General features: G+C 63.1%; 1 protein-coding gene across 6 annotated transcripts; it reads right to left on the bottom strand.

The window, feature by feature from the left end:
• Positions 1 to 178: 178 nt before the first annotated feature.
• Positions 179 to 26165, bottom strand: B3GAT1 (beta-1,3-glucuronyltransferase 1). 6 transcript variants are annotated; one of them, XM_036861895.1, is made up of 8 exons: positions 25999 to 26165; positions 17984 to 18132; positions 9217 to 9309; positions 8943 to 9089; positions 4938 to 5446; positions 4199 to 4495; positions 3225 to 3325; positions 179 to 2126 (listed from the first exon to the last, which is right to left on the bottom strand). In XM_036861895.1, the coding sequence occupies exons 3-7, from the start codon at positions 9218 to 9220 to the stop codon at positions 3239 to 3241; spliced, it is 1044 nt and encodes a 347-aa protein (XP_036717790.1). In that variant the 5' UTR covers positions 9221 to 9309; positions 17984 to 18132; positions 25999 to 26165; the 3' UTR covers positions 179 to 2126; positions 3225 to 3238. The 6 variants fall into 6 exon arrangements, with proteins under 6 accessions (XP_036717790.1, XP_036717792.1, XP_036717793.1 ...); XM_036861897.1 differs by having other exon boundaries at positions 9253 to 9309; XM_036861898.1 differs by lacking the exon at positions 9217 to 9309.
• Positions 26166 to 26605: the final 440 nt, after the last annotated feature.

The raw sequence follows: 26605 nt of genomic DNA, 5'->3' as shown, positions 1-26605 counted from the left end.
CCCTGGCTCTGTGCGTCTGTGCCCTCTCCGAAGAAGGCAGCCCCGGGCAGGCAGAGCTTTGGCCCTCTGCTGTGCCGGGAACAAGGCGTGTCCCCCCCAGGCGCCTGATAGTACAGGCTGGACGGTTAAAGGAATGAGGAAAAACAAGGCAGGGTTGAGGAGGATTAGGACTGTTAAAAACCATAGTTGACTTTTAATTTCAAAACAAATTAAATACAGTTAAATTAAAACAGACCCGATAGTGCAGCTTGGGGGCCCCACCCTCCCCGTCTCTGTCCTCCGGACGCCGGCCCCCACCTCGCTCCTGTACGGGGGCGAGCAGGGAACAGGCTGCATTTGGAAAAACTGTAGCCATGGGCCCAATTCTGCTTCACAGCAAACTCATTCCCAATGAAGGTGAAAGCTGCGGTCCATCAGGGTTATAATGATGAATAAATACACATGCAGCTAAGAGAGGATATTAGGTGAAAACAACAGAACTAGCATCTGCCAAAAAAAAAGAGAGGAACCATGTTGTCGTTCATTATCAATTTCCTGAAAACGAGCCCTGGGTTTCGGGCCAAGGTGGCCCAAGCCCAGCCAAGCTGACCCCGCGTTTGGGGCTGGTCCCGGCGCGTGAGGCAGTGGAGTACCCTGCATGAGTTCACTTGCTCGACGGTGCCCGCCCTCGCCCACCCTCCCCTCCCCACCACCCACTTGGTTCCCAGGCAACCATGGGTGTGGGACGTCCTGCAGGTGGCTCAGGGCCCTCAGGGACGTGAGCCCTCCCTCGAAGTTTTCGTGACTATGGTGAGGAGTTAAATCCACTTCAAAACAGGCAGCCGATACTCCTCCGTGAATGTTAGGTCGCTGGGCTGTGGCCCACCGCCCACCCATCCACGCACCCAGGAGTGGGCTCTCCAAGGCCCGCAGGCCCATCCGGTGAGTCTAAGCGGAGTAGGGGCTATTAGCGGTTAAAAGTAAACACCTGTTCAGCGGGCTCGGGCCCTTCCTCTGCCTCCACGGGGGAGGAAAATTGTGCTTCCAACGCTCGGGAGTGTGAGTGGAGACTGGCGGAAGGCCGGCCCCGTCGGGAAGCCAGGGAGACGGGCACCTCTTCTCCTGGCTGAGGGCCGCGCACGGTTCCTTCTCTGGGGCGGAGGGGCGACTGGACATGAGGCCGGCTTGCTCTTCGGGCCCCCAGTTTAGGGAGAAGGGAGGTTTTACTTCTCGCTTGGTGTGTAAATCACATGATTTCCAAAGCAGTGTGTGCTCAGGTATCCTGCCCTCAGGGTCCGGATCATCTCTGCCCGCTTCTGTAAATCCCTCTGCTAATCCAGAGTCCCCCAGCCAGGGGCAGGGAGGAGCCCTGGGACCGCCCGGGCCCCTCCTCTCTCTTCCTGGCCCACCTGCTCCCTCGAGCCCCTGAGGCCTGTGGTTCTCACGGCTCTGGGTTGGGGGCTCCTGCCTCCCCAGTCCCAGCCCAGGCGAGGGGCCCGGAGCCCAGTGGGCGTTGGGGAGGTGCCGTGTGGTCTATACCCTGTGCTGGGTCGAGGGCCCACCTCCTTCCTTGCGCTGGGACGAGAGCCGGGGAAGGCGCTCTGCTCCCTCCACGAGGTTGAGGTACGGGGAGGGGAGCCCGCTGGCAGCCTGACTCCCCGCACACAGGGCTGGCCACCTGCTGGGAGCACAGACAGCCTTCCGCTCCGGAGCAGGAGCCAGAGGAAAGCCGGCTGGAGGGGCTGCGTCTCGGAGCAGCTCGTTCCTGATGCCGGGCGTGGGGGCTGCTTGCCGTCTTCCGCAGTCCCTGGCCAGGTGTCCTGTGCGGTCGTGGGGCCTCGAGGGGGAGCCGGGGAGCCCTCTGCTGGACTGCCGGGGTCTTTCGCCCCCGCCCAGCCTGGCATCACTCCCGGGCTGGGGCCCATGGTGTCTGCCCCTGCCGGCCCTGCCAGGGCAGACGAAACAGAACAACAGGTCTGGGGTTTCTGTGCTTTAGGGTCTCCGTCCTTTGTCCTGGCATCAGGCTGGTCTCTCTGAAGGCCCCAGAGTAGAAAGGAGGGTGACGGCGATTCCACAGGAGTCCGCCTCGGAGGGACCACCTGCGTGGGGAGCACAGGTGGCCAGGAGCAGGTCTGAGAAGGGGGCTCCTGTGAGGGGGAGAAGAATGGGGGAGGCGTGAGGGAGCCGCTGGATCCTGGGCCCCCGAAGCGTCACCCAGGGGCTCCACAGAGCCCACCCCCAGGTCCCCACTGAGAGGCCGGGAGCGGGAGAGGCAGGGAGTGATGCTGTGTCCCGACACAGTCTCGGTGGCAGCGACCGAGGTGATTTTCTAAGTTCAGGGGACAAGATAAGCAGACACCCTGTGGTCCCCTGTGGGCAGGGCCATTGCCCAGGTGATACAGAAGCTGCAGCCTGACTCCAAGGCCAGAGGACAGAGGTGTGTCCCACTGTCTGAGCTCCCACCTCTGATGAGATCACAGAGAAGCTCACAGAAAATTCCTGGCTTTGCCAATCACCTGGCACAATTCACTTCAGCTTTACTCAACCTCATTCCTTTGCCTCTAAAACATAGATGGAGCCTGTGACCTACTGCAATACAGGGTTTTAACCAAATAAAGGGACTTCCCTGGCGGTCCAGTGGTTAGGACTCTGCGCTTCCACTGCAGGGGGCATAGGTTTGATCCCTGGTTGGGGAACTAAGATCCTGCATGCTGCGTGGCTCGGCCCAAAAAAATCAAACAAATAAAAATAGCAACACTTAGGCGGACCTATTATGTGCCAGACTGTTCTGGTGCCTCAACAACCCATTTTGCAGACGAAGAAACTGAGGCCTAGAGAAAGAAAGGTCAAACCGAGGAAAGTGGTAGCTTGGGAGTCAGGCCAGGCTCCTCAGTCCATGCTTTCACCAGGACGGAAGAGGAACCTGCAGGAGACAGAGCCTGGGCGGGTCCACACAGCAGCGCCTCATAAGGGGACCGGCTGGTGGCCAGGGTAACAGTGGTGATGACAGGGAGCTGTCACCAGGCGGTGCCTGGAAGGTGAGGCCTTCCAAGCAGCTGGTGGTAGAACCACCCAGCCACGGGGGGAGACTGGCTCCTGTCGACTTCAGCTATGCCTCCTCCACTCCACGGGGCATTTGCTCTGACCTTCACGATTAAAGACTAAGAGGAAAAGCCTTGGCAGGTTTACTCTGCATCCAAGCTTGGGTGGCCCGCCCGGTGCGTCACCTGCCTGCATCCCCCTACCTGTGTCCTGGGGCTCAGATCTCCACCATGGGGTCAGTGAAGCCTTTTTTCCCCTCGTTCACCAGCACCGGCTTCTCAGTCCGTGTGTGCCAGACCAGGATCTGTGTGTTCAGAGACATGAGACCACATGGGGCGGGCCTCTGACCTCGCCCTCCCACCCCTGCCCCCTCCCCTTCTGCCCTTGTTCCAGCAAGATTTTCTCCATTGTTCTTTATTTCTACCTACCCCCTCATTCTTACTTTTTGTACATAGGCTGCATTCAAAATATCTGTTGGAAACAGGAAGTCTACAGCTACAGAAAAGAGACAAACAGGTCTCAAGATTTCCTCTTGCTTCTCATCCTCCCCTGCATTTCTTGATGGGTCCAGAGGGAGAGAGTTCTGGGACCTTCAGCTCAGCTAAGGGACAGCCCAGGCCCTGGCTGGAGAAGTCCAAACTAGAAGCAGCGCGCGTGTGTGTGTGTGTGTGTGTGTGTGTACGTGTGCATGCATGTGCGTGCATGAACACATGTATATGTGTGCCTGTGTGTTGTGCATATGCACGCCCATGTACGTTCCATCCATGCATGCATGTGTGCACGTGCATATGTATATGTGTGCCTGTGTGTTGTGCATATGCACGCCCATGTACGTTCCATCCATGCATGCATGTGTGCACGTGCATATGTATATGTGTGCCTGTGTCTGTGCATGTGTGCACACATGGAGGTGTGTCTGGCAGGAGGGTCGTGGAGCCCAGCTGCTTCGAGGTGAGGGAGGGATTCAGTCCTGGGCTCTGTCTCGCCGGTCGCCCCTCCCTGCTCCCCCACCTGCCGTCAGCGTGGCTCCTGAAGGGCGATAAACTGCCGTCTTGGGAGGCTGGTTCTCCTTCGCAGGCTGTTTGGGGCCCTATCTCCTTCTCCCTGATCTAGAGGGAGGGCTCTGTGGGCTGGAGAAAGCTTGCATCACAGCTGTCAGCTCTGCCGAGGGTCTTACCTTGGTGCAGTTGGCTGCCTTGGGCTCCAGGTCACCGAGGGTGACAAGTTCTCGCAGGAGACTGCTTTCCTGGTAGCCGCCCTTCACGCCGCGGAGCTTGAAGTAGGCCTGGCTTCGCTGCAGAATGAGCCGCAGGTTGACCGCAAAGCCCGCCATGTCTATGGCAAACGGCCGGTGGGGGTCGAACACAGTCTTCCAGCCGACCACCTTCCCGGCCCCATTGACCCTCGGGGCCTCGTACCGAAGGCCGCCGACGAAGGCTACGGGCCACACGGACACCCTCCTGGTGCTGCGCATCTACAGAGGGAGCAGAGTCAGGGCGCCTGGGCAGGGATGGGAGTCGGGGCACCTGGGCTGCTCGGGGCGGGCATCCGCAGAGGAGCATGCCTGCGCTGTGGGCAAGGCCACCCCTCCAACCAGCTGATACTCCCCTTGTCATGTGACCTGCCCTCTTTGTCCTTTGCTGCAAAACTTCTGTCTCCCCAGTTTAGAGTCTGAAATGACTCCTTCCCTTCCCCCACTGTCCTGACTCCTGGACCCGGACGACACTCAGAGAGTCGACAGGGAACACCCTTTCCCTCTCCCCCCGCTGGAAGCCCTCGTGCGGATGTGCCCAGAGGCCAGGGCTACGGTCAGTCTGGCAGCCCGACGCCGACCTCCTCCCCCTTCGCCAGCGGGGGCTGAAGGCCGCGCCAGGTTCCCCACCCTCCCTGGGTCCCCAGACTTCCACGGAGCGCACCTCCTCAAAGAGCTCCAGGCTGTAGGTGTTGTCGTCGTCCGCGAAGTACACCACGCCGGGCTGGCTGGAGTTGCGCGGGAAGGTCTCACGCAGCCAGCGCAGGGCCAGGTTGCGCTGCATGGTGCCCCGCGGGATGCGCGGGTCGCGCGCGTCCCCGCGCAGCTTGTAGTTGCGCGGCGTCTCCACGTGCAGGTGCGTGTAGTTGAGGCCGGTGTCGCGCAGGAGGCGCGCGGTCAGCGGCGTGCGGCGCGGCGCGTCCTCCACCACCAGCCAGTGCAGGTTGGGCACGTGCAGCAGTGTGTTGGCCAAGCGCGTCAGCTCAGCCTTCTGTACCGGGCGGCTGTAGGTGGGCGTCACCACGTGGATGGTGGGCAGCGTGTCGGACCAGGGCGGGGGCCGCGTGTACACGTACTCGGTGCGCACCACCTCCACGATGTCGCGGTCGGACATGCAGTACTCCCTGGGGTCCGCGCCGGGTGGTGCCTCGCGCCGGGGGTCGCTGCCGTCATCTGCGGGTTGGAGGGGGGGTGTGGGCAGCTCCGCTGCAGGGACCTCGTCCCCCCGCCCCGTGCGGCTCTCCTCTGCTCCACCCACGGGACCGGCAGCGCATCGCTGCCTGGGGCCCTGTGGGCTGAAGCTGGCGGTCAAGGCCGCTTGCCTGACACCCTCCCCTGCGCTCTGCTAGTTCTGACTCCCGAGATGACACAGAAATGACCTCTCCCTCCTTCTCGCATCTGACAGCTCTGTAGCTATTTGAGGGCAGCTGGCCAAATTCCAAGATTGCCTCCGCGGTTCCCAACTGTGTTGGGTTTTATATGGCAAAGTGTCCTGTCCTCACCACCCTATGCCCTTCCCATCTGGCCAGAGCTGACTGCACTGCCCCGCACAGGCTGGGGCTGCAGAGCCCCGAGCACTGCCTCCCATGCCCGAGGGCAGTGTTAGTGCTGTCGTGGCTACAGCGCACTGTGGACCCGGGAGTCTGCGGTTACCTCGCCCCGATTTTTCACAAACCGTGCAGTCAAGTGGGGCTTACGTAATCCAGCTTCTGAATCTTGGTGCAGTATTTGATACTTAACTACTGCATTTTGTTCTAGGGTGTTGCCCATAGCTGGCAAGATAATTTTGAATCCTGTGCCTGTCGTTTCTGACTTTATTCCCACATTTGGGCAAAGGGGCAGGGTGGAGACCCATCTCAGCTCTTCTGGGATTTGGTGTCTGTCTCCTAATCTGCACTTTCTGGTCATGCTCTTTCAGCCACCTGGAACCCTACCTATCCCCACACCCAGCAGCCGTGTGTGCCCACGTGTCCCCAAGTACCCCAGGGGAGGCGTGTGTGAAACCTGGCAGAGGCCTGGCCTCTGTGACACACTCACAGGGACAAGCGCCCCTCTCCGGAAGGCACCCTGTGCCCGCTGGGGCGGCTCTAATGACCAAGCTCTCTCTTGCATCCTGGACATTCTCCCCATGGGCAAAGCCAGCAGTCCTCTCATGAGGGGAAATCAGCCTATGGGTATTCTTTTTTTTCTTTTTAAATGGTGTTGATTCATGTCTTTTAAAAAAAATTTTTATTTATTTAGGCTACGTTGGGTCTTTGTTGCTGCGCGCGGGCTTTTTCTAATTGCGGCGAGTGGGGGCTACCCTTCATTGTGGTGCACGGGCTTCTCATTGTGGTGGCTTCTCTTGTTGCAGAGTGTGGGCTCTAGCGTGCTCGGGCTTTACTAGTTGTGGCATGCGGGCTTCAGTAATTGTGGCATGCAGGCTCAGTAGTTGTAGTGCACGGGCTTAGTTGCTCCGCGGCATGTGGGATCTTCCCGGACCAGGGCTCAAACCCGTATCCCCTGCATTGGCAGGCGGATTCGTAACCACTGCGCCACCAGGGAAGCCCCCACGGGTATGCTTGTTCTTAAAGAGTCCCTTCTCTCTGAGGTGTGTCTTCCTGTTTGAAGGACTGTGGGCCCCTCACTGCTCTCATACCATCTCAGCAGGAGGTGGCAAGCGTCAGAGGACAGACCTAGGGATCTGAGTGCCTGGGCTCAGACCCTGCGCCACTCTGTACTAACCATACGGCCATGAGCAGGGTGCTTGGCTTCTGGTGCCTCAGTTTTAGAAACTGCAAAATGGAGCCAATACCTGCATCTCCTTTATCGAGTTACACATGGGTTAAAGGGCTCGGAACTCTGCCCCGAGGCTCACCATCTCTGGTAAGCGGCCCTGTTCCTCATGGCTTCTTGCAACTATGGAGAGGATGGCGTGAGTGGTTACCTGCAGGGGGTGAAGTGGGGTCCAGCCAGCTGCCGCCCCCTCCCTCCTTCCCACGTTTCTTGTTAGCCCGTGGTGTGGGTGCTGGCATGGGGTCGGACGCTGGGCGCTGAGGCGGGGACACGTGTGCTCCCGGCTCCCAGGGAGCTCCCAAAGGCCAACAAGACACCCACGACGAGACACACAGTGGTAGTGGGAGCCTGTGCCCGGGCCGTGGGTGCAGGGTGGGGAGACTAGCGCAGATGCAGGCAGCCAAGGGGACTTTCAGGAGGAGTTTTGGGTCAGACGGTGAAAGACAACAAACTTGAGGAGAGCAGCTTCTGACCAGGGTATAAGTAAAGATGAGTTTATCCTGCCGTGAGTAAAGTTTTGGAAACCAAGGCCCGGGAAGGACACTGAGAGCCACTCCCCCTCCCTATCCCTTTCTGCCGCTCAAATCACCCCCTGCCGGCGGGTCTGTGCCCTGGTACATTCCCCGTGCCTACGGCAGGGCTGGGTCAGGGCTTCTGCTGCCTTTGGGTCCTAAGGCCTCCCTAACTTCCTTTGCTGCTGCCTTAGTTCTGTCTGTCGTGGCTGCTCTGGGGAGAGCGGATGCCAGTTCCCGTCCTCAGGCAGGAAGGGCAGTGCTGAGCGAAGCAGCCTGGCGTCTCTGACCCCAGAGCCCTGCCAAGAATGGAAGCCACGTGGTATTATGTCCCTTTACATGTGGTAAATGTAGTGATGTGTTGTTGGGTGACAACTCTAAAATGATAAGCGCCAGGGACTTCGCTGGCGGTACAGGGGTTAGGACTCGGCACTTTCACCGCCAGGCCCCGGGTTCAATCCCTGGTAGGGGAACTAAGATCCCACAGGCCCAGCAGCATGGCCAAAAAAAAAAAAAAAAAGTAAGCACCAAGGAGAGGCGCTGGATTGGGAGGAAAGGATACACGTCAGGAGGCCAGCTCCAGGTGCCCCAACAGGCAGTGGGAATTTAGCCGTCTTCAGCCTGGCCCTTCCTCACAGAAGCCTCAGGACCCACCGGGGCTGAGCAGGCCCCGACGTGTAACTGTGGAGCGGCCCAGCTTCAGACTGTGGCTCTTGGCCCTGCCTGCACCCAAATCACCGATTCCCAGCATCCCCCCACCCACCCCAGCCCTGTCAGCGTTCTCCCTGGGACGGGCCTGGGCACCTCTGTGTTTCATCAGGCTCCCCGGGCTCTCATGGGAGAAGGGCTCGAACAGAGAGGGGAGTGTGGGACTGGAGACTGGCAGTGAGGGGCAGGCCCGGGGGGAGGGGCACGTGGATGGGTTTGGGGCACAGGGGGCCCTGGTGTGAGAGGGAAAAGCTCTGGGCTGGGAGCCAGGAGAAGCCAGTTCTAACCTGGCTTCGGGGGACTTGCCTCTGTCCAGCCTATTTTCAGCAGGTGGCACTGGATCAGGGCTTCCTGACCAGGAACAGAGGAGCGAACACCACACTCGCCCTGAAAGGTTTTAAACAACGCAGGCCGGGAATCCTGGCCACCCACCCGAGCCCTCCCGGGGTGCACGTCCTGGGAGCAGGTGCAGAGTTGGCCCGTGAGTCTGTGCCTGTGTGTGTGGCGTCATCAGAGCCCCAAACGGGCCGAGACCCCCCCCGAGGGTACGGTCATCAGCCTGGCTCGGCCTCGGTTCCCCAGCTACCGAGCGGGTGAGAGTCAGGACTCCAGAAGCCCTGGCTGTGGTCACCCCATCGGCAAAGCCCGGCAGGTGGGGCCGGGCGGGGGCTCACCCTTGTGTGCGGCGAGCAGGGGTGCGATGGTGCTCTGGTGCCACACGGTGACCAGCAGCGTCCAAGGCAGCACGATGAGGACAATCGCGAGGATGTCCCGTCTCTTTGGCATCTCCAAGGCTGGCTGGGCCCACAGCTCCTCGTTACCTGCGCGGCGGCAGCGGACGGCGGCGAGCACAGGGGAGAAAAGAACAGGAATGGGCCGGGTGGGCCGGGCACGGGGCAGCGGGAAGCTGAATGCTGGCCGGCAGGCCTGACCACGCTCACAACCCACCCATTGCCGAAGCAGGTCTGCGGAGTCCGGCCCTACCGGAGTCTGGTGGGGGTTGCCTTCTGGGGTGGGTCAGGAACCCTGCGGGGTGGACACCTGCAAGAGAGAGCAGAGGTGGCGGCCAGAGACCTGGGCAGAACGGGCCCCCGCAGGGCCGGCTGGCACAGCATCGTGTTTTCAGGGGGGAGCCTGGCTTCTGCCAGCCCGCGGGGTGCGGCCAGCCTCTGTCTTCACAGGTGGCGGTGGGTGCTGCCCACTCAGGGTTCAGACACACCTGCCTGGGTTTAACCCCAACTCACTTCTGTGCCTCAGTTTTCTCATCTATGAAATGGGTGCCATCAGCACCTACTTCCCAAGGCTTCTGGGAATTAAATGCGTTAACACCCGTGGAGCCCGTGGGCCGGCACCAGATGGACACAGCAAGCACTCGGAACGAGTTAGCAGCTGTGATGGTCACAGGCTTGTGCCCAGATGGTTATTTCACAGCCTGGATTAAGGAGTCGGTGCTGGGGTGGACCCGGGCAGGATCTATTCTTGTGACGCCCCCGCGGAGGTAGGGCGGAGGCCGGGCGCTGCAGCTGGGCGTCAGCCAGGAGAGGTGCTCCCGGTGGGGCTGCCACGTCCCGGGGAGACGGCACTCAAATGGCAGCAGCAGGGGCTCCAGGAGAGGTGCCCTGTGGGGACAGTTCCCCTCCGGCCCGGCTGCCCACGTGCCAGGAGACAGGCGCTCAGCCTCTGGACCGCCATGGAAGCTGTCACATCCCAACGTTCACCTTCCTCCTCACTTCTGAGCTGAGTGCCGTGCAAGTTGCAGCTGGGGTCCACAGGGGAGGCGTGAGGGAGGACAGCCATGGGCGGCCCTGGCCTGTCCCGGTGTGTGGGCCGCCCCAGTGCCCAGCGCCGGCACACCGAGCCCCGAGGCCGCTCACTGCCCACCAGCCCCAGGCAGACGCGCATCCATCTCCCGTGGAGCCGAGCGCCAGGGCCGAGAAGGATCTGGGCTCCCGTTTCGGAGGCAGCGCGTCCTCCTCCTTGCCTGGGCCTCTCTCTGCCAGCAGTCCTCATGCCTGGTGCGAGAACCGTGTTGTCTCCCAGCGACGGGCGCTGCGGTCTCCCGGGGTGGCCCCGCTGCCCCTGCCACCCCAGGCTCCACAGCCTCCTTGGAGGCAGATGGTGCACGGCCCGCCCCCCTGCCAGCGGGGTGAAACGGTGCAGGCACAGAGCAGGGAGTGATCCTGGGGTGCGAGCTGTCTCCTCCACACTCCTTGTCGTGGCCCGAGCAGGTGGGAGCCCAGAGTCCCACCCAGGATGCCTGTCTGGGTCTCCTGTGCCGCGTGAGCTCGTGCTACATCCCCGCCCAGCCCCTGCCCTGCTCCAAGGCCACAGGCAGGGCTGCGAAGGGCTGAGTCGGTTTGGCGGGGCTGTCTCAGGCCACGTGACGGGGGTCAGAGGCGCTTCCAGCAGGGCTGGCAGGGAGGTCTCCTCTGGTCCTGTGATCGCCCTGGAGCTTTTCCAGGCATCCTGGTCTTGGGGAGGCTCTGGTTCCGGGGGGGAGCCGTGGGGAGCTGGCCTGCCCTGGCACTCAGGTAGCTGCACTCGGGGAGCCTCCAGCCTCCGGCACCTGCCCCTCCCTCGGCCGCCCGGGCTGCAGTCTGAGCAAAGAACAGCTGGTGGGGAGCATCTGTGGGGCCAGAGACGCACTTGACACTCCACGTTCAGTCTTCCCAACGCCTGGGCCGCAGGCGCTGACCTTGACCCCTTCCACCTGGAGTTTGCAGAGGCCGTGAGGGTCAGCATCTTGTCCAAGTCACCGTCGGCACGCAGTGGAGCCAGGCCTGAATCCAGGCCCTTGGGGTCTGAGCTGCATCAGGAGCTCGGGAAGGAGGGTCAGGCCCCAGAGCCCCTTCCGGGAGGCCCCCCTGCAGGTCCCAGCACCTCCCTGGGGGGAGCAGGAGCAGGAGGGGGACTAGGAGGGGAAGAGGGGCAATGGAAGCTGGGGCCCTGGAGGGAGGCTCTGATCCCATCCGGTCTATCTGGTCAAAGCAACTATGAAAGGAAGGGGGTGGGGTGGGCAGAAAAGCTCTAAAAATAAACTTAGCCATAAACCCAGTTGTGCATTAATTACTCTGGAAGCCATTACGGCTTGAAAACCCCATAACTTTAATGCAGGCTATTATAAGCATAGCAGCAAAATCATGGAGCTAATTACCAGGCGGTTATTAAGCAGAGCACGGAGAGCCCCCAGCCTTGGAGAGCACCAGCTGGCCAGCAGGGGGCGGGGCTGAGGGAAACGGGGCCTGGGGTTGGGAGCAGGGGAAGCTACCGAGACCCAGAGGCGTCTGAGATGGGGCTGCAAGGATGACCACTGGACACGGCCCACTTTTCCTGCCCGGCCCTGGAGGGGTGGTGGGCAGCCTGCCTGTGGTCCAGGCTTAAAGCAGCCGCAGACCCAGGGCTGCCCTGGGCCCTTGGTGGGCATGGGCAGAGGAGTCCGTGCAAAGATGGAGGAGGGGCTCGGCCGCACCCAGAGCCAGGAGGAGGGGTGCAGCAGGGAGACTGCGGTGCTTGAAGCAAGGTCCTGCCGGCGAGGGCGAGGGGGGGCCCGGTGTCCGCTGAGGCCAGGACTCCCCACCAGCCACCGCAGTTCGTGTCCGTGACTGGCCCCCGCCGCCCAGCCCCTCAGCAGGTGCAGATGGGGGGCCTTGGCTGGGCACAGGCAAGGCTGTGCTGAGGGGCGTGTGAGCCCAGTGGGACGGCAGAGGGGACGTGAGGGGGCGCGACGGTGCTCTGGCTGCTTCCCCGGGGCCCCTGCTTGTCCTCCTCGGCCTCCACCCTCCTCTGCACACACAGGGCTGGACTGGCAGGTTCCAGTGAAGTTTCAGTTCTGCCATTTTAGCGCCTTGAGGTTAAGACAGGGCTCTGCTGAGAAAACGGGCTTGGGTGGCATTCAAGGCCAAAGTCAAAGCAAGAGGCCAGCATAACAGCTTTCCAAGCAGCCCTGGAGATTGGCCACGTCTGAGGAGACCTAGTTACAGGAATTTGCCTATGGGTTTTAGGGTGTCGTGGGCTGTGAGAACCAGGGGGTGTCTGGGACCCAGATGGGGGGCCCCGATGTGCCCAAGGCTGGGCTGCAGCCGGGCAGGCTGGACAGGAGAGGCTGGGCCTGGGGAGGCAGGGCCAGGGCGAGGTTGGTTTCAAGGCTGGACGATTCCAAATGCATGGATAGGCTGCCTCCTGAGCTGCAGGGTTCAGACGAAAACCTCACCCGCGTCCCAGTACCTGCGGAGGAGGCTGGTTTAATTCCATTCAGCAAATACTGGTTCAGCATCGGTGGTGGGCAAGGCCCTGCTGGATTCCCCGGACCACACTGCAGCAGGGAAAGGGGCTTCACGTGGCTCCGTCCCATCCCTCGGGGAGGTGCTGCAGAGATGGCGTGTGCATGTGTGTGGCGGAGGTCAGTTTCACACAGACCACCCCAGCCCTCATCTCTGGAGCAGGGTAGGAGCCGTGGTGCCCATAAGCCCGGGACGGTGGCGGGTCACAGGAGGCCGCGGGGTGAAGAATCCTTTGAGGTGATGCGGACACTGCGCGTGTCCCGACAACTGCACGATCAGTGGCCCTGTCCCCGACCACACGCTCTTCACTGGCCAGAGTGGCACTGCCCGCTTGGGGAGCGGGGCTGGGGCCCGTCCTGGGAGCTCGCCACCCTCTGGGAGTCGCCCCGCTGGGCACACCGCCTTTGGCCTCAGCGCCGACTTCTCTGAAGTGATCCGAGACCTTGGGACACTCGGTGAGCAACCTGCGCTGCATCCTTTAGAATTGTTATGATGTTTCCCACCAGTCTTCACCTCATTTGGAGAACTTTTTCCCTAGACTCGCCTCATGGAATCTTCTGAGAGCATTCAACTTAGTTTTCCTAGAAACGACACATTTCTTTCTTTCCAGCTCATGTGTCTTGGTTTGTGTCATGTTCTGTGATGAGGAGAACACGCAGGACTGTTGCAAACAGGCTGGGAACCAACATCACGGACGCCTGGCTCACTGACCGCCCGAGGGCACCCCCGGCCCCCTGAGGACATCGGTCCTGGTCACTGGGGGAGAGGTGGTGAGGAGAGCGCCGCCGTGCCCGGGAGGAAAGACACGGGCTCGACACCGGGAGCCTGAGTCCCGCTGGGGCTGAGCAGATATCAGGGCCCGGGGGGCGCGGGGTGGTGGTGTGAGAGGACGGGCGGGGGTGCCAGGGGCTGCAGGAAGCGGGGCACGGGGCGGGGTTAACAGCAGACAGCAGGCCGGTGCGGTTAGGGCTCCAGTTCTACCCTCCAGCCCTAGACGGTGCCCGGGAGGGAGGCTGGACGCTGTCCCCGAGACCTGCAGGGGCCCTAATGGGATCAAGGGATTAGTATTGATCTTGCGGCCGCTGCTGAGGACAAGCCAGATGCCGGAGCTAATCAGCTCCTGTCCGGTCAATCCACACTCCATTGAGCGGCCCCAGGCCTCTCCGCCCTGGCCACTGCGCCCACACCGGCTCCACGGGGGAGGGGGCAGGACACGGGGGCCTCTCCACCCACCATCTCTGTCCTCTTCCTGCTCCTGTCCCCACCACCCGCAGGGGACTGGACACACAGGGGTCCACAGCTCCTTCCACCCACGAGGAGGGCGTGACGCCCAGGAGGGCTCCGGGTTGGCCCTGCAGCTCACAGCGCTGCCCTGCGCAGGTGGGGTTCGTTTCTTCATAAAGCCGGTCCTTTATCTCCACAGCAGCCTGGGAGGCAGGCAGGGAGGTTTCATCCCCACTGTACGCGTGCGGAAACCGAGGCTTGGCAGGGCCCAAGGTCCTGGAGTCAGCGGAGCTGCTCACATCCAGGTGCCCCATGCACAGCGCTCCCTGCCTGCAGGCCGGGCCCCTAGGGCCACCCCCAGGAAGGGGCTTCCCAGCGGGCTTTCACGGTGGGGGCTGAGGAGGAGGGGTGGCCGGGCCCCGGGGGTCCTGCATCCTGGACCCCAGGCCTCGTGCCATCTCGTTCCCTTCTCGCCAGGAGACCAGGCCCTGGCTGGGGCGGAAGCACGTCAGCCCAGCTCAGCCTGGTGTAAACCACACGAAACAGCTTTGGGTTTCTTCTGCCCATGAGTCAGGAAACACAGTTCATCGGTCGTCTGTTTGAGGTGGTTCCCTCGTTTTCTTTCTTGCTTTTTCAGATATAGCCTTGGGATCAGGTTTGGATTCTTAGTAAAGAGTGAAAATGGGGGTCTGGTCTGCGTGGTCCCCCCTGCATCACTGCAGGAATTTGAACGGAACAAGCTATCAGCCCCAGCGGGTTTACTGGAGTTCCTAAATCAGCGGCGCGGTCTTTGGGCAGAAGTGTGTCCACTCATCCCACAGCCTCCTTGAAGGAGGGCTTCGTCCGGGGGGTTTCCTGCTGCTGCTCTGGGTGGGGCCCGGGGCACCGGGGGACCCGCGGCTCGGCTCAAGTGGGGACAACGACCGGAGGGGCACAGACCGGATGGAGAGCTGGGCGGTCGGACAGTGGCCGGCTGGGCCGAACGCCCCCCGTGAAGAGCCACCACGCGGAGGGTCTTGGGGTGGCCGTGCAGGGCTGGGCGGGGAAGGCACCCAGCAGGGAGGTGTTGACGGGAGCCCCGGGCAGGCGGGCAGAGAGTGGCGCGGCCGCGGTCCTCCCCTGCATGATGGGGGGGCCGTGAGGGCGGGCCTGGCTCTGCCATCTGTGGACTGGGGAGCGGCCCCTGCATGGAGTCCAGCTTCTGGCCCTCGGCTTGGCCTGGGGTTGGGGGGAGGCTTGGTCTTGGCAGGAGCTGCCTCCCCGACCCCCTCTTCCCCCTTCTCCCCTGTATCTCCATCCCTGCCCCCTTCTGGCAGCCGCGCCAGCTTTTAAGAGAACGCCACTGTCCCCAAGATGAGTGCCCCTGCGTTCTCCCGCAGCCGACCTGTGGTCACGTGCTTACAGCTCTAACCACTCAGCTCTCCTCCATCTCCACCTTCCGTGGGTCAGGAGCCCAGCCAACGTGCGGGGTCCCCCGCACAGGGGCTCCTGGAGGGTCAAACGGGGTGCACTTGCTTCCACGCTTGGGGTGGGGGGGCGGCAGAGGCCACTGCCCCAAAGTCACAGGACCGTGGGCGGCACTGCCCTCAGCTCCCTGCCCCGTGTCCTCGGCCAACACGGCCACCCACGCTCTGGGACCAGCAGAGAGGGCGTCCGGGGCAAGTCTGCTGCCGGGACGCGTCCTCCAGGACACTATGAGACTGCAGGAGGGAAAGCCCATCACCTTGACCACGTTCTCCTGGTCACAGGCGTCTCCACACTGAAGGCGTGGACAGCGGGCGTCAGAGGTCACGGGGACACCTTAGGGCCTGTCCAGCACAGCAGGGAGGCCGGGTCACTTCCCGACCTCAGCTCCCGTCTGGCCCCGCAGCCGGCACACCCGAGGGGCTCCCCGTGGCCTCCCCCTCCCCCTGCCCGCTCTGGCCTCAGTCCCCTCCTCCAGCCTGGAGCTGCTCTGTGTCTGGAATGTTCCACGGATGCCTTGAACACAGCAGAGACCCCACCGTCGTCTTTCTTCCCAGAGCAGCTGCGTCTTCCTCCTCGTCTCGGCGGCCAGCACAGAAATCCCGGGCTGTTCCCACGGCTCCCTGCATCCGCCGGGCCGGGCCTGCTCTTTCCTGCACGGCCTCCCATCGAGATCTGTCTGCACAGTCCACCCCACTGCCTGGCCCGCCCCCCTGACCTGCTCTCCCCAAGACCTCCTGAGCCCCCCTCCCTGGCACCCGAGGCGCTCAGCTCTGCAGCCTCACCCACCACCAACTGCATCCTCTCTGCTTCCCTTCCGCCTCCTGCCACCACCGTCCCTGACCCCACGTCCAGCCCGGCGCCTTCCCTCCCTGCAGCGCTCGTGAGAGCTCTGGAAGCCGGCAGACCTGCCTTGGTCCATCGGACGGTAACTCCCCTCCCACCCCGAGGTCGGGGCCAGCCCCGTGGGTACAGGTCTCAGGCCGAGCCCAGAGACCCAAAAAGCCAGCCAGCCCGGCCCTCACGGCCAGCATCCCCTCATGTCCTTCCTCCCTGTGGCCTCTGACCCCCGCTGCCCCCTTTGCCAGGCCTCTGCCATGGCCCAGCGTGGGGGCCTGTGTGTCCCTGGGCCCGCTGGCTGCCACGGGGCCCTTGCCCTGTGGAGCCCCGAGTACCAGCTTCGTCACTGTGCCCCCACCCCCGCCCGCTTGACACCATCTGACTGGCCCGACGGCAGCGGCCGCGGTGCCTGCTCTCCCTTCTCCTGGATGTGGAATTTGTAGTTTCACCCAGGAGTGCGGCTGGCCCGAGTCCATTCTGCGAGCTCCACGGGGCCACCCTCTCCGGGTGGCTTCACAGGGCTGCCCGTTCACGTCTTCACACACGTGTGCATGCGTGTGTGCTCGTGCCAGCACCCTCTCTGAATGAGTGCACATGTATCTGTGGGCCCACGCATGGGTCTCCGTTCAGCGGAAGACGAGCTCTTGAGCAGACCAAGGTCGGCTTCTCTGTGCCCGCGGCACGACCCCGGAGAGCAGAGGACTCCACGCGCAGCTCCGAGGACGGTCTCCCTGCGCCCTCCGCCTGCCCCCCGCCCCCCCGGCCACAGGCTGAGCGAACCGGCAGGCAGGTCACCCTGGCACAGGCCGAGGTCCCGCCGGGACACGGTCCTGCCCGGTTCCAATACGGTCGCAGCAAATGCCCTTGATTGAACACGCCAGCCTTTCCCGCCAGCGCCCAGCTCGCTGCATCGCCCAGCATCCTGTGAGGTGTGGGGCAGCTTGGAACACAGTGACACCCACCGGAGCAGGCCAGTGCCTGCGGGGGCAGGAGCCGAGGGCTCCGCAGATTCTGGGACGAGATGGACAGCGGGGCTGGGGGGCCGGACGAGCAAAGCCAACAGCTTCTAGTGGACCAGGGCAGCAAGAGCCACCGGGCGGCCGGGCGGGCCTCCCCTCCTGCCAGGCTGCCCAGCATGGGCGGGAGCGGTGCGCCCCTGCCGAGGCTGAGGACACCAGAGCTCGGAAGACTGGGGGACCCTTGCACCCTGGGCTCCGGGAGCTGGGGTGGTGCAACCGGGTCTCCTTGACCCCCCTCCACTGGGGAGCCCCCGGGAGGCTGAGAAGAGCCCAGGGCTGCACTGCCTGGTGGGTATGGAGTGCTGGCTGCAAGGACGGTCCACAGCGTGGAGCCTGGCACAGGTCCTGGTGACCCTGGCTGGCCAGTGAGCAGGGCATGTGGTCTCAGCAAGGCCAGGGGACCAGAACTAAGCTGGCTGGGTAACCTGGAGGTTCTGGCCCTGGAACTGAGGGTCTGACACCCGGCTGGGCCAGGACGGCTGTGCAGGGCCGTGGGCGAGGCTGGGATTTGGATGCCCTGGAGGGGTGTGAGCGGCCAAAGGCAGTCTGTCCTCATTGCACCGTCCCTTGCCCTCGGGCTGTGCAGCCTCCATTTCCTCTGGTGCTGACGGCGTGCGGTTTGGGGTGGGGTGCTGAGCGGGGGAGACCACCTGGAGCTCTTCGCCCTCGGCCTTATCCTTCGCCCTTCGCAAGCTTTCCCAGGCCTGAGCGTTCAGTGCCCACACAGCGAACGGCCAGCCCGCATCCTGCGTGAGCTTGTCGGTTTTCGTGTCTGTCCGCAGCCCCCAAGCCATGGACTCCCCTGGATCCACCCCAGGCCCGGGCCGGACACGGAGCAGGGGCTGCACCAGTGTCCCTGTGACTGAGTCCCTTCTCTGTGACTCTTACCAGGCCACTTTGGGATCAAATGAGGGGTCCATGGAAAACACGATCATGGCGCTTGGCGCACAGAGAGCACCACGGTTGCTGGGCGACGCCAACTGTAATAGAAATCATAGCGGCAGGCATGTTGCTTGAATCCAGCCGAGTCCAAGTGTCTGGAAGAGAAGGGGAAGCCAGGGCACCTCAGCTCCCCTCCTGGGTCAGCACTGACCGGCCCCTGGGCAGTTCTTCTAGCAGATTCCTCCCTCCCAAGGACAAGGCTGTGCCGAGGAGGGTGGTCCACAGGGCGTGGGCTCCGTGGCGGTGTGATGAACGGGATGTCCGGGCTCCTGGCTGCGGGCTGCCTGCCGTGGGCTCACGCAGCTCCCTGGGTGGGCACCGCTTTTGCTGTTCCTCTTTTACAGATTCGGAAACCGAGCTGGGCCTGCCCTGGTGTTGGGACACCTTCCTGTCCCCCCCATTCGTCCCGTGTCCCTGCCCAGCCTCCAAGATCCGCACCCAGGGCAGGACTGGGGATTTCGGAAGGTCGGGGGTCCCCCGTCCCTCCTCCTGTCTCCAGAGCTGTCAGAGCTGCGGTCCTCCTCCTTCGGGCTGAGCTTGGGGGTGGGGACCATCGACCCCGGGCTGCTCGTTTCCTGCCCTTTCCCCCTGGAAGCAGGTGAGGGCTCCCGGAAAGCTGCTCTCACCACCTCTGCTTCCTGTGTTACTCCTACCGGGTCCCTCATCCCCCCCCCTGTGTGTCAGCTGCTCCCACTGCCTGATGAGAGACAGTTCAGGGAAAGTGTTGCAGGAGGTGCAGGGGGTCCAGCCCAAGAAGGCCTGTGAGCCCGAGTGGGCAGCACATGCTCCCCCCGAGAGGCACGATGGATGGAGGGTCCCTAAACTCAGCCCCCAGACGGCAGATCCCGCCAACACTCTCTGTCTGTTTTACAGGCCGTGCATTATACAGCCGGCAGCAGGGCAGCGCGACGGCTGAGACGGGGCTGAGCATCGCGGAGCTGCGTGCAGAGGGGCTGGCCCTGCGCACAGGGGCTCCTGGGTCAGCAGGGCTCCCGGCCCAGGGACAGGCTCTGCGAGGAAAGGTCCCGGGTGGGGGGTCTGGAGGGAGAAGGGCAGGCGACGCTGTCCCTACACCGGCCCCACCTGGTGCCTCTGCCTGGCATGCTCTTCCTTGGCCGAGCTCCTGCCCCACCTCTCGGCTGGCCAGGCGCACTCTCCCGGGGACTGTCGTGAGGGCTGGGCACTGGGGACACGCGGTTGGCACTGGACAGGCGGGGGAAAGCAGGGCTCCGTCCTCCCTGCTCCTCATGGCACCTGGTACTCAGAGCACAGAGGCGTCTGCGGCCTCCCGGAGGGAAGGGCAGTGGGGAGGCACCACTGTTGACCACTTCTGCCCCATGGTCTGGCATCAAGCGACCCGCCAGCCTGGTGACCAGGCAGACAAAACACATCCACACGGTGCGATCCAGCCCGAGCGAGGACAAAGCCCTGACCCCTGCTCCGAGGTGATGACCCCGAGGACGCTGCACTCAGGGAGGGGCAGGCGCAGCAGGGTCAAGCCCATGCGACCCGCTTACAGAGGCGGGTAAGTGGTCAGACTCATAGGCACGGAAAGCAGAGGGGTGGCTGTCAGGGCTGGCGGCGGGGGGTTTAAAGGGTACAGAGTTTCCACTTTGCAAGACGAAAAAGTTCCGGAGATGGATGGTGGCACGACACCACGAACGTACTTAATGCCAGTACGCACTTAAAATCGGTTAAGATGGTACATTTTAATTTTACTTTACGTGTTTTTCTTTTTTTAACTACAAAAACGAACCTGTCACCCAGAAGTTCTGGTTAGATGGGTCAGCAATGACACATCCAGACACTGGGGGGGCATAAGAGCGCTTTCCTTGCAGCGGGGCTGGGTGGGCACCTGTGTGTGGTCCCAGCGCGTGACCCTCCTGCTGGCTGTCACTTGGGAGCGTTACCATGAGGATATACGCACAGGGTACGCCTGGGGGACGCAACCCCAGGGGTTCCAGATGAGCTGCTAGGAGTGAGCAAGACGTGGCCAGAGGATGGAATGCACACACACAAACGCACACACGTGCACTCACACGCATGCACGCACACACGTGCACTCACACGCATGCACGCACACACGTGCACTCACACGCATGCACGCACACACACATATGCACGCACGCACACACTCAAACACACAGGCACGCACACGCAAGGCAGCCTGCTGGGTCTCCAGTCTTGGGTGTGGGGAGGGGTGGAGGCTGGAATGCTGGTTCTGAGAGGGAGATTTACAGGAGGGAGAGAAAGTTAATATCGGCAGGTGATGAGTTAGGTGAGTAATGCTTCGGCTTTAGTTCAGAAGCTTTCTGAGGGAAAAAGGAAAGAAAAGAACCTGCTCAGAGGCAGTACGGCAACCCAGGCAGAGCCGCCCGGGAGCAGAGCGGGCCCGGGGCCCAACGGGCAGCTCCGCCGTGAGCCGGCCCGTCCTGCTCTGTGCTGTGCAGGGAGGGCTTCCCGGAGGCCGGGTGTGGCCACTCCACTGGCCGCACCTTCCAGTAGCTGGGCCTCCAGGGGTGCAGCCTGACACCCCGAGTCCACTCTGACCTCCAAGGGCATCGGGTCAGTGACGGGGGAGGGCGCTGAGGACGAGCCTGGATTTCCTCAGGCTGCAGAGGCCACCCGGGGGTCCCCAATCAGCTAATGGGGACCCAGGGCTTCGGGTCTGGGCTGAGTGGAGCTGCGAGCCCCCAGAACCGGTCTCGAGCCAGTGAGGGCCCCGATGGCTCACCCAGCCTGAGGCTTTCCAGGCTGACCTCGCCCCTCTGGTCAGAGTGTGCACGCACATACCATGCAGGCTGATGATTCACCGGCTGAATTAAGGTTTCGTGTGCATTTTTAATGCGTTGCCTGTGGCCTGAACCAGCTGACCTTCCCTGGGGCCCTGTCAGGATAGTTTAGCTGGGTCCTCCTGGGCCAGCTATCATGGGAGGAGAGGAGAGCGAAGGCCTGTGCCGGCTGGTGGGGGAACGGAGTCCGGCTCTCAGTGTGGGCCTCCTACCCCGAGCCTGGGGGGCTGCTCCTGTGGCCCCGCTGCCTGTCTCTGTCCTGCAAGCGCACAGGGGACCCGAGAGAGGGAGGGGGTGGGCGTTGGGAGACTCAGGTCACAGTCTGGGACCAGGCACCAAAGTGCTGTGTGACCTGAAACAGGAGTGGACCCTCCCTGGGCACCGGCTTCCTTAACTGTAGAAAGAAGGAAGCGCCTACAGCCACAGAACCCTAATCACAGCCCAGACCGTCTGCTGGCCTCACCGCTAGCCCATGGCTACGGATGCGAATTCCTGCTCCCAGGTCCGTTCCCTCTTCCCTCTGCCTTCTCGGCTGGTGGGCTCCCCACCCCTGCCTCCTGCTCCTGGGGCGTCCGTCATGCAGAGCTTACCAAGGGAAGCGGTATAATCGCGGCGGGAAGTGTTCACATGCTTCCTGCTCCTTTCATTTCAGATGAGGAGACAGAGGCTCCTGAGATTCTGTCACCCACAGGGCGGCCGACACAGCTGGGCCTGGCACCGGGCTCAGCCAGCTGACCGCTAATCCCGTCTGGCCCAGGGCCCCTCTCGCTCCGCTGGACCAGGGCTCCTTCCCTCAGGTCCAGGGCCGGGAGCCCAGGCAGAGCCCTCACGTCCCCACCGAGATGCTGGCGGAGGCCGGAACCTCATTTTCTCCTTTTACTTTGAACACACGGGGGCTGAGGAAATGCTCTTTGGTGGGAGGTGCGTCTGCTTCCCTGTGGATCCGGCAGTGTTTTCTGCCCCACCTCATTTTCTGTCCCTGCAGCGTGGTGCAGGGCTTATTAACCGGCCACGTCCCCATCACAGCAGAGGAAACTGAGACTCAGGGTGGCTGGGAGACGGAAGCAAGGCCACACGCTGGGCCCCTCGGCACGCCTGGCACAAAGTAGGCTGTTCCCTAAGTGTCTGTTAGGTGAAATCTTAACTAAATGAGTAATAAAAAAAATTGCTAAGCAAAGCACTATTCACGTTCTAAGTGAGCAACGTGATTAACTGTAATCCTCATTCCTGCCTCACAAACATCCTGTTATCCCTGCTTAGAGACAAGACATGTGGGGCACAGAGAGGTTAAGCGATGGCCCAAGCCACACAGCTGTGCGTGGCAGAGCCGGGACGTGAGTCCAGCAGCCCACGCTCTCAGCGCCTCACTAAACCAGCTGTGTAGAGCCCAGAACAGCACTTGCCAGGAGAACTTGGGGACGCTGGGCACGTCCTACGTGCATCCGTGCCATCCAATATGGTGGCCACAGGCCATGTGTGCTACTGCGCTCTTGAAATGTGGCCGGTGTGGCTGCGGGATGCCCACCAGGGAGGGAAAGCAGCCCGCCCCATGTCCAGTGTTGGGCTCTAAGGCTTCTGAGCGCTGGTTAAATGAACAGCCCAGAGTCCGCAGCCTAAAGAGACTCACGGCCTCAGAGGACAGATTGTTCAACTACTTCACGCAGAAGGAAGCAAGACGGAGAGAAGTGAGGGGAAGGAGACCGCATGCGCCCAGGCTTGCACGGGGGTCAGCAAGGACCCGCAGACCGGGTCCCCTCCTAATACCCACAGCCCTGCCCTCTGGTCTCTGCTACCCCTGCTTCCCTCCCCCCTCCTCACGAAGCAATAATAACGGCTCACGTCTTCTACCTGCAGGGCAGGAGAAACCCTACTCACGGCTCTAACACTGCAGGCAAGGCTCATCCCCAATCCAGCCAACTCCTGGAGGTCCAGACTGAGACTCCCCACTTTTGGGTTTATCGGTGGCAAAGCCCTAATCCCTGCCAGGCGCTTGGCTGGAAGGCCGCTATCCTGCTGTCAGCTGGTGTGCTCAGAGAGTACAGATTCATTTTAATATTGGCTGGAGCTAAACCTCATTAGAAAAGTAAATTTGCTGTAGCTGCGGAAAAAAAAAAAAGCAACCCACACAGTCCTTTCTCCTAAAGCTAAACAGAAAACCTGATTTGATTTTGGATTGTTTGATGCTTTACGTCCCCAGCACTGGCCCAGAGCCTGGGACACAGTAGGTGCTCAGTGAATGTGTGTGGAAGGGGGCTTTTGAGCAACTTCCGCCCACCTTGCCAGCTTCTAGCACCGATACCAAGAGGCCACTGGCCTGGGGTTCTCGTCAGTTGTGTGGATTTTTTGGGACAACCACTGTCTGAGACGTGCAGTGACCACACTGACCACCGATTAGACACGGGACCCATGTTGCTGCCGCTCGGCAAGGGGACACCAAGCATGTCTCGATGCAGAGGCACGGCAGGGGCTGGACAAGGCCCAGAGTCTGGGAGTCTGAGGGGAGAGCCGGCAACAAGGCCAATGTGACCGGCCCCAGAGTGGGCCAGAGAATTGCTACTCCAAATTCTAGAGCCATCCAGATCCCAGAAGAAGGTGGGGAGGTGAGCGAAATGCAGACGTTACAGTAACATCCATCGAGCACTTCACCTACAAACAGCCTGGTGGGAGGGGCTCCTGGATTTATGGGCCTTCGGGAAACCAGGGCTTAGAGGGCTCTGCTTTTCCCGAAATCCACCCAGCTGGTCACAGAGGGGCTGAGGCTGCCCCGGCCTGGCCAAGCCTGTGCCCTGCACGGCACTACCTCCCCGCCCCCCACCCCACGCTCTCAGCAGGGTCCCCAAAGGCCTTCTGGCCTGGAGGCCTGGAGGTGCAGGAAGGAGGTTTTCCTTTTCCTTCTCCCCAGGTGCTGGATCCCTCAGAGTCCACTGTACCCTGGGGCCGGGAGGGGTGTGGGGCAGGCACCAAGGCACCAAGGGATGGGTCTCCCTGAGAGTCCCAGATCTCACAGCCTGCCCCCCTTCTGCCTGAGGACCTCCCTCTGAACCCCACGTTCAGCCGAGCCTCGGGAAGGCCGGCCCCCTGCTCCACGGAGGGCCTCCTGCCCTGGCTGATGGCTGCCGCCGGGGGCATCCTGGAAGGAGGCCCGAGGCTGGCCCACCTGTGCCACTGGGCCCCGTCGTCGGTGCCTCTGTGTCTTTGTCTGCTGTCTCTCGCGCTTCCCTGCCGGCCTCAGACTCTCAGATTCTCTCTCTTCCCGAGCCCTGCCTCTCTTCCCCTTCAGTTCTCAGCCGAGGGGAGCGCTCAGGCACCTCCACTCCAGCTCAGCCCCCTCCTCCAGCCAAAGCTGAACCAACACGCTCCCTGATCCCAGAGCCTGGCTCGGGGCAGCTCACCCTCCCATACCCGCCACGCTTGCAACGCTCCTGCCCTGCCTCATATGCTGTGCTCACGACCAGAGAGGTACAGCCGCTTGGGGCCCCTCACCCCTCGCCCTTCAAAACTACGGTGGGAAAATGCAGGTCCGTCCAGAGGCCCGATGCCGGGGACAGGGCGGGCCCCACCGGCATCTTCCTCTGCAGGCCCCGGTCTCTGCCTGTCCCCATGCTTCAGGTGGACGGTCAGTGCCTGCTGGTCCAGAAACCTCTGTGCACGTATTCAGCCCAGCACCCGTGAGCCTCCACCAGGCGTGAACAAGGAGGGATTCCCCAGCATCTGCGGGTCAGGTACAGAAATGTGCACAGCAAGCCACTCGGCGCCGGTGCTGAATGGGGCACAAATCCATCAACCCCCCCTGTTCCATAACCTGGGCAAGACTTCCCGCTCCCACCCAAAGGGGCAGAGGGGAGTGCATGCAGCTCCAGAACCTTTGGGGGTGACGGGCATGAACTGGGCACAATGGATAGTCTCTTTGAAGGTCTCATGGGGAAGGGTCTTTGTTCCAAACAAAGGAAGAGGGGGACTTGATGTCTGGCCCAGTAAGGGCAGTAGCAGTCACCAGCTAAGCAGGTTTGGGAGGAAATGTCTCAATCTCTGTGGTGAGGCAGGGAGATGCGAGGGACAGAAGGCAAATCTCAGAGGACCCTGGAGCCCCCGTACTGTGAAGCCACCCGCCCCACGACGCCAGTAAGTTAGGCAGCTGTGCCCCGTTTCCACACAACCACACCGGAGGCGCCACAGGCTCTGTACTGGGACATCCGCGCCCAGTCCTTTGAACTGGTACATGTTGCACAGCCCAAGCTCCCGCTGGGTACCCCACCCAGACCGGTACCCACGCGGGAAGAGCTGTCCCCACCAGCCTGGGGCGACCGACCGTCCGCAAGGCTGGCTTCAGCGTCCAGCACAGAGAGCTCCCCGGAGCCCCTGAGACCCAGTTTCTACAAGAATACAGGCAAACGGTGCCCAGCTGAGACTAGGCCTGCCCAGGGGAGGACGGGGCAGGGGGGCCGGTTAGGGCCTTGTTTACGCATCTGTGTCTGGGTGGGTGCGGTCTCTCCGACCTCAGCTGCTGGGTCCCAGGCTGTCCCCGGGCACCTACTCCAGTCCCTCCTGCCTCACCTCTCTGTTCCTTCTCGGAAGTTGCGGGCTCTGGCTTGGGAGGGACCAGGACCCCAGGCCGGAGCCCGGGGGCGGAGGGCGGGTGGTGAACTTGGTCGTGCCTCCCCCGCCCCCTGCACTGAACGTCCTAAGGACGCTGGGTCCCCTCGCCACCGCTCAGCCCCTCAGCCTCCCGGCAGAGCTTCAGAGACTTAACTTGCCAGTGGCTGGAGCCTCAGAGCTGGGGGACGACGCTGGGGAGCCGCTGCGGCGGGTGCTGGCCCCCGACTCCCGGCCACCGGGAACCACCTGCTGAGGTGGGGAGGGAGGAACCAGCAAGCTAAGAGCCCGGCCGGTTGTTGGAAGCTGCCGAGAACCAGCTTCCCCTTCCCGCCGGCCCGAGGAGGGCAGGCATTGCCCAGGTTTGGTTTCGCAGCCCCTCGGCGGCGGCAGCGCCTTCCGCCCCGGCCGGGTCCCCAGCTGGCTCCCCAGCCGCCCCACTGCACGCACAGCCACACACACGCGCGCACACACACACACACACACGGGCGCGCGCATACGCGCCCGGGAGGACATGGCGCGGGGACCGATGCGGAGGCATAAAGGGGCTCTGTGCGCGGCAGCGGGGGCACTGACCTGCGGCGACGAGTCCGGATCGTCCCCGGCGCGCTCCATCGCGGTGGCGGCCCCTACGCGCCGGCCCCGGCGCCCCCAGGCTGTTGGCCCGGGCCGCGCGCGCCTCCAGCCCCGGGGGCTCTCGGGTTGCGGGCCCCCGGGGGCCCCTTCATCGCTGCGGGGTCCGCGCCGCCCGCCCGCCCGCCGCCCCGGCCCGGCCCGGCCCGGCCCGGCCCTTCTGCGCTCGGCGAGGCGGCGGCCGAGCCCGGGAGCGCGCGGGGGGCGCGGGGCGGGGAGCCGGGCGGGGAGGCCGGGGGCGCAGAGAAGAGCGGGGCGGGCAGGCCCGGGCGCAGGGCGGAGGCGCGGGCACCGGGGCGCGCGGCCGGAGCCCAGCCGACCGGGCCGGCGCGGAGTCCCCTCGGCGGCGGCGGATGCGCCCGAGCGGCCGCGTCTGTGACAGCGCCGCCAGCCCCGCCTCCGCCCCGCGCCCGCCCTGCGCCCGCCCCGCCTCCGCTGCCCGCCCCGCCCCCGCCCCCGCCCCGAGCGAGAGCAAGCAGCCGGCGGGACCCGCACGGCGGACGGTCGGTACCACCCTCGCGGGCTGAGGCGGGGCGCGAGGAGGGAAGGA

Source organism: Balaenoptera musculus, chromosome 8, assembly GCF_009873245.2.
Source record: "Balaenoptera musculus isolate JJ_BM4_2016_0621 chromosome 8, mBalMus1.pri.v3, whole genome shotgun sequence".
In the NCBI taxonomy this organism is placed as follows: domain Eukaryota; kingdom Metazoa; phylum Chordata; class Mammalia; order Artiodactyla; family Balaenopteridae; genus Balaenoptera; species Balaenoptera musculus.
The sequence above is the reverse complement of the archived record's forward strand: the minus strand, read 5'-3'. Positions and strand labels throughout refer to the sequence as shown.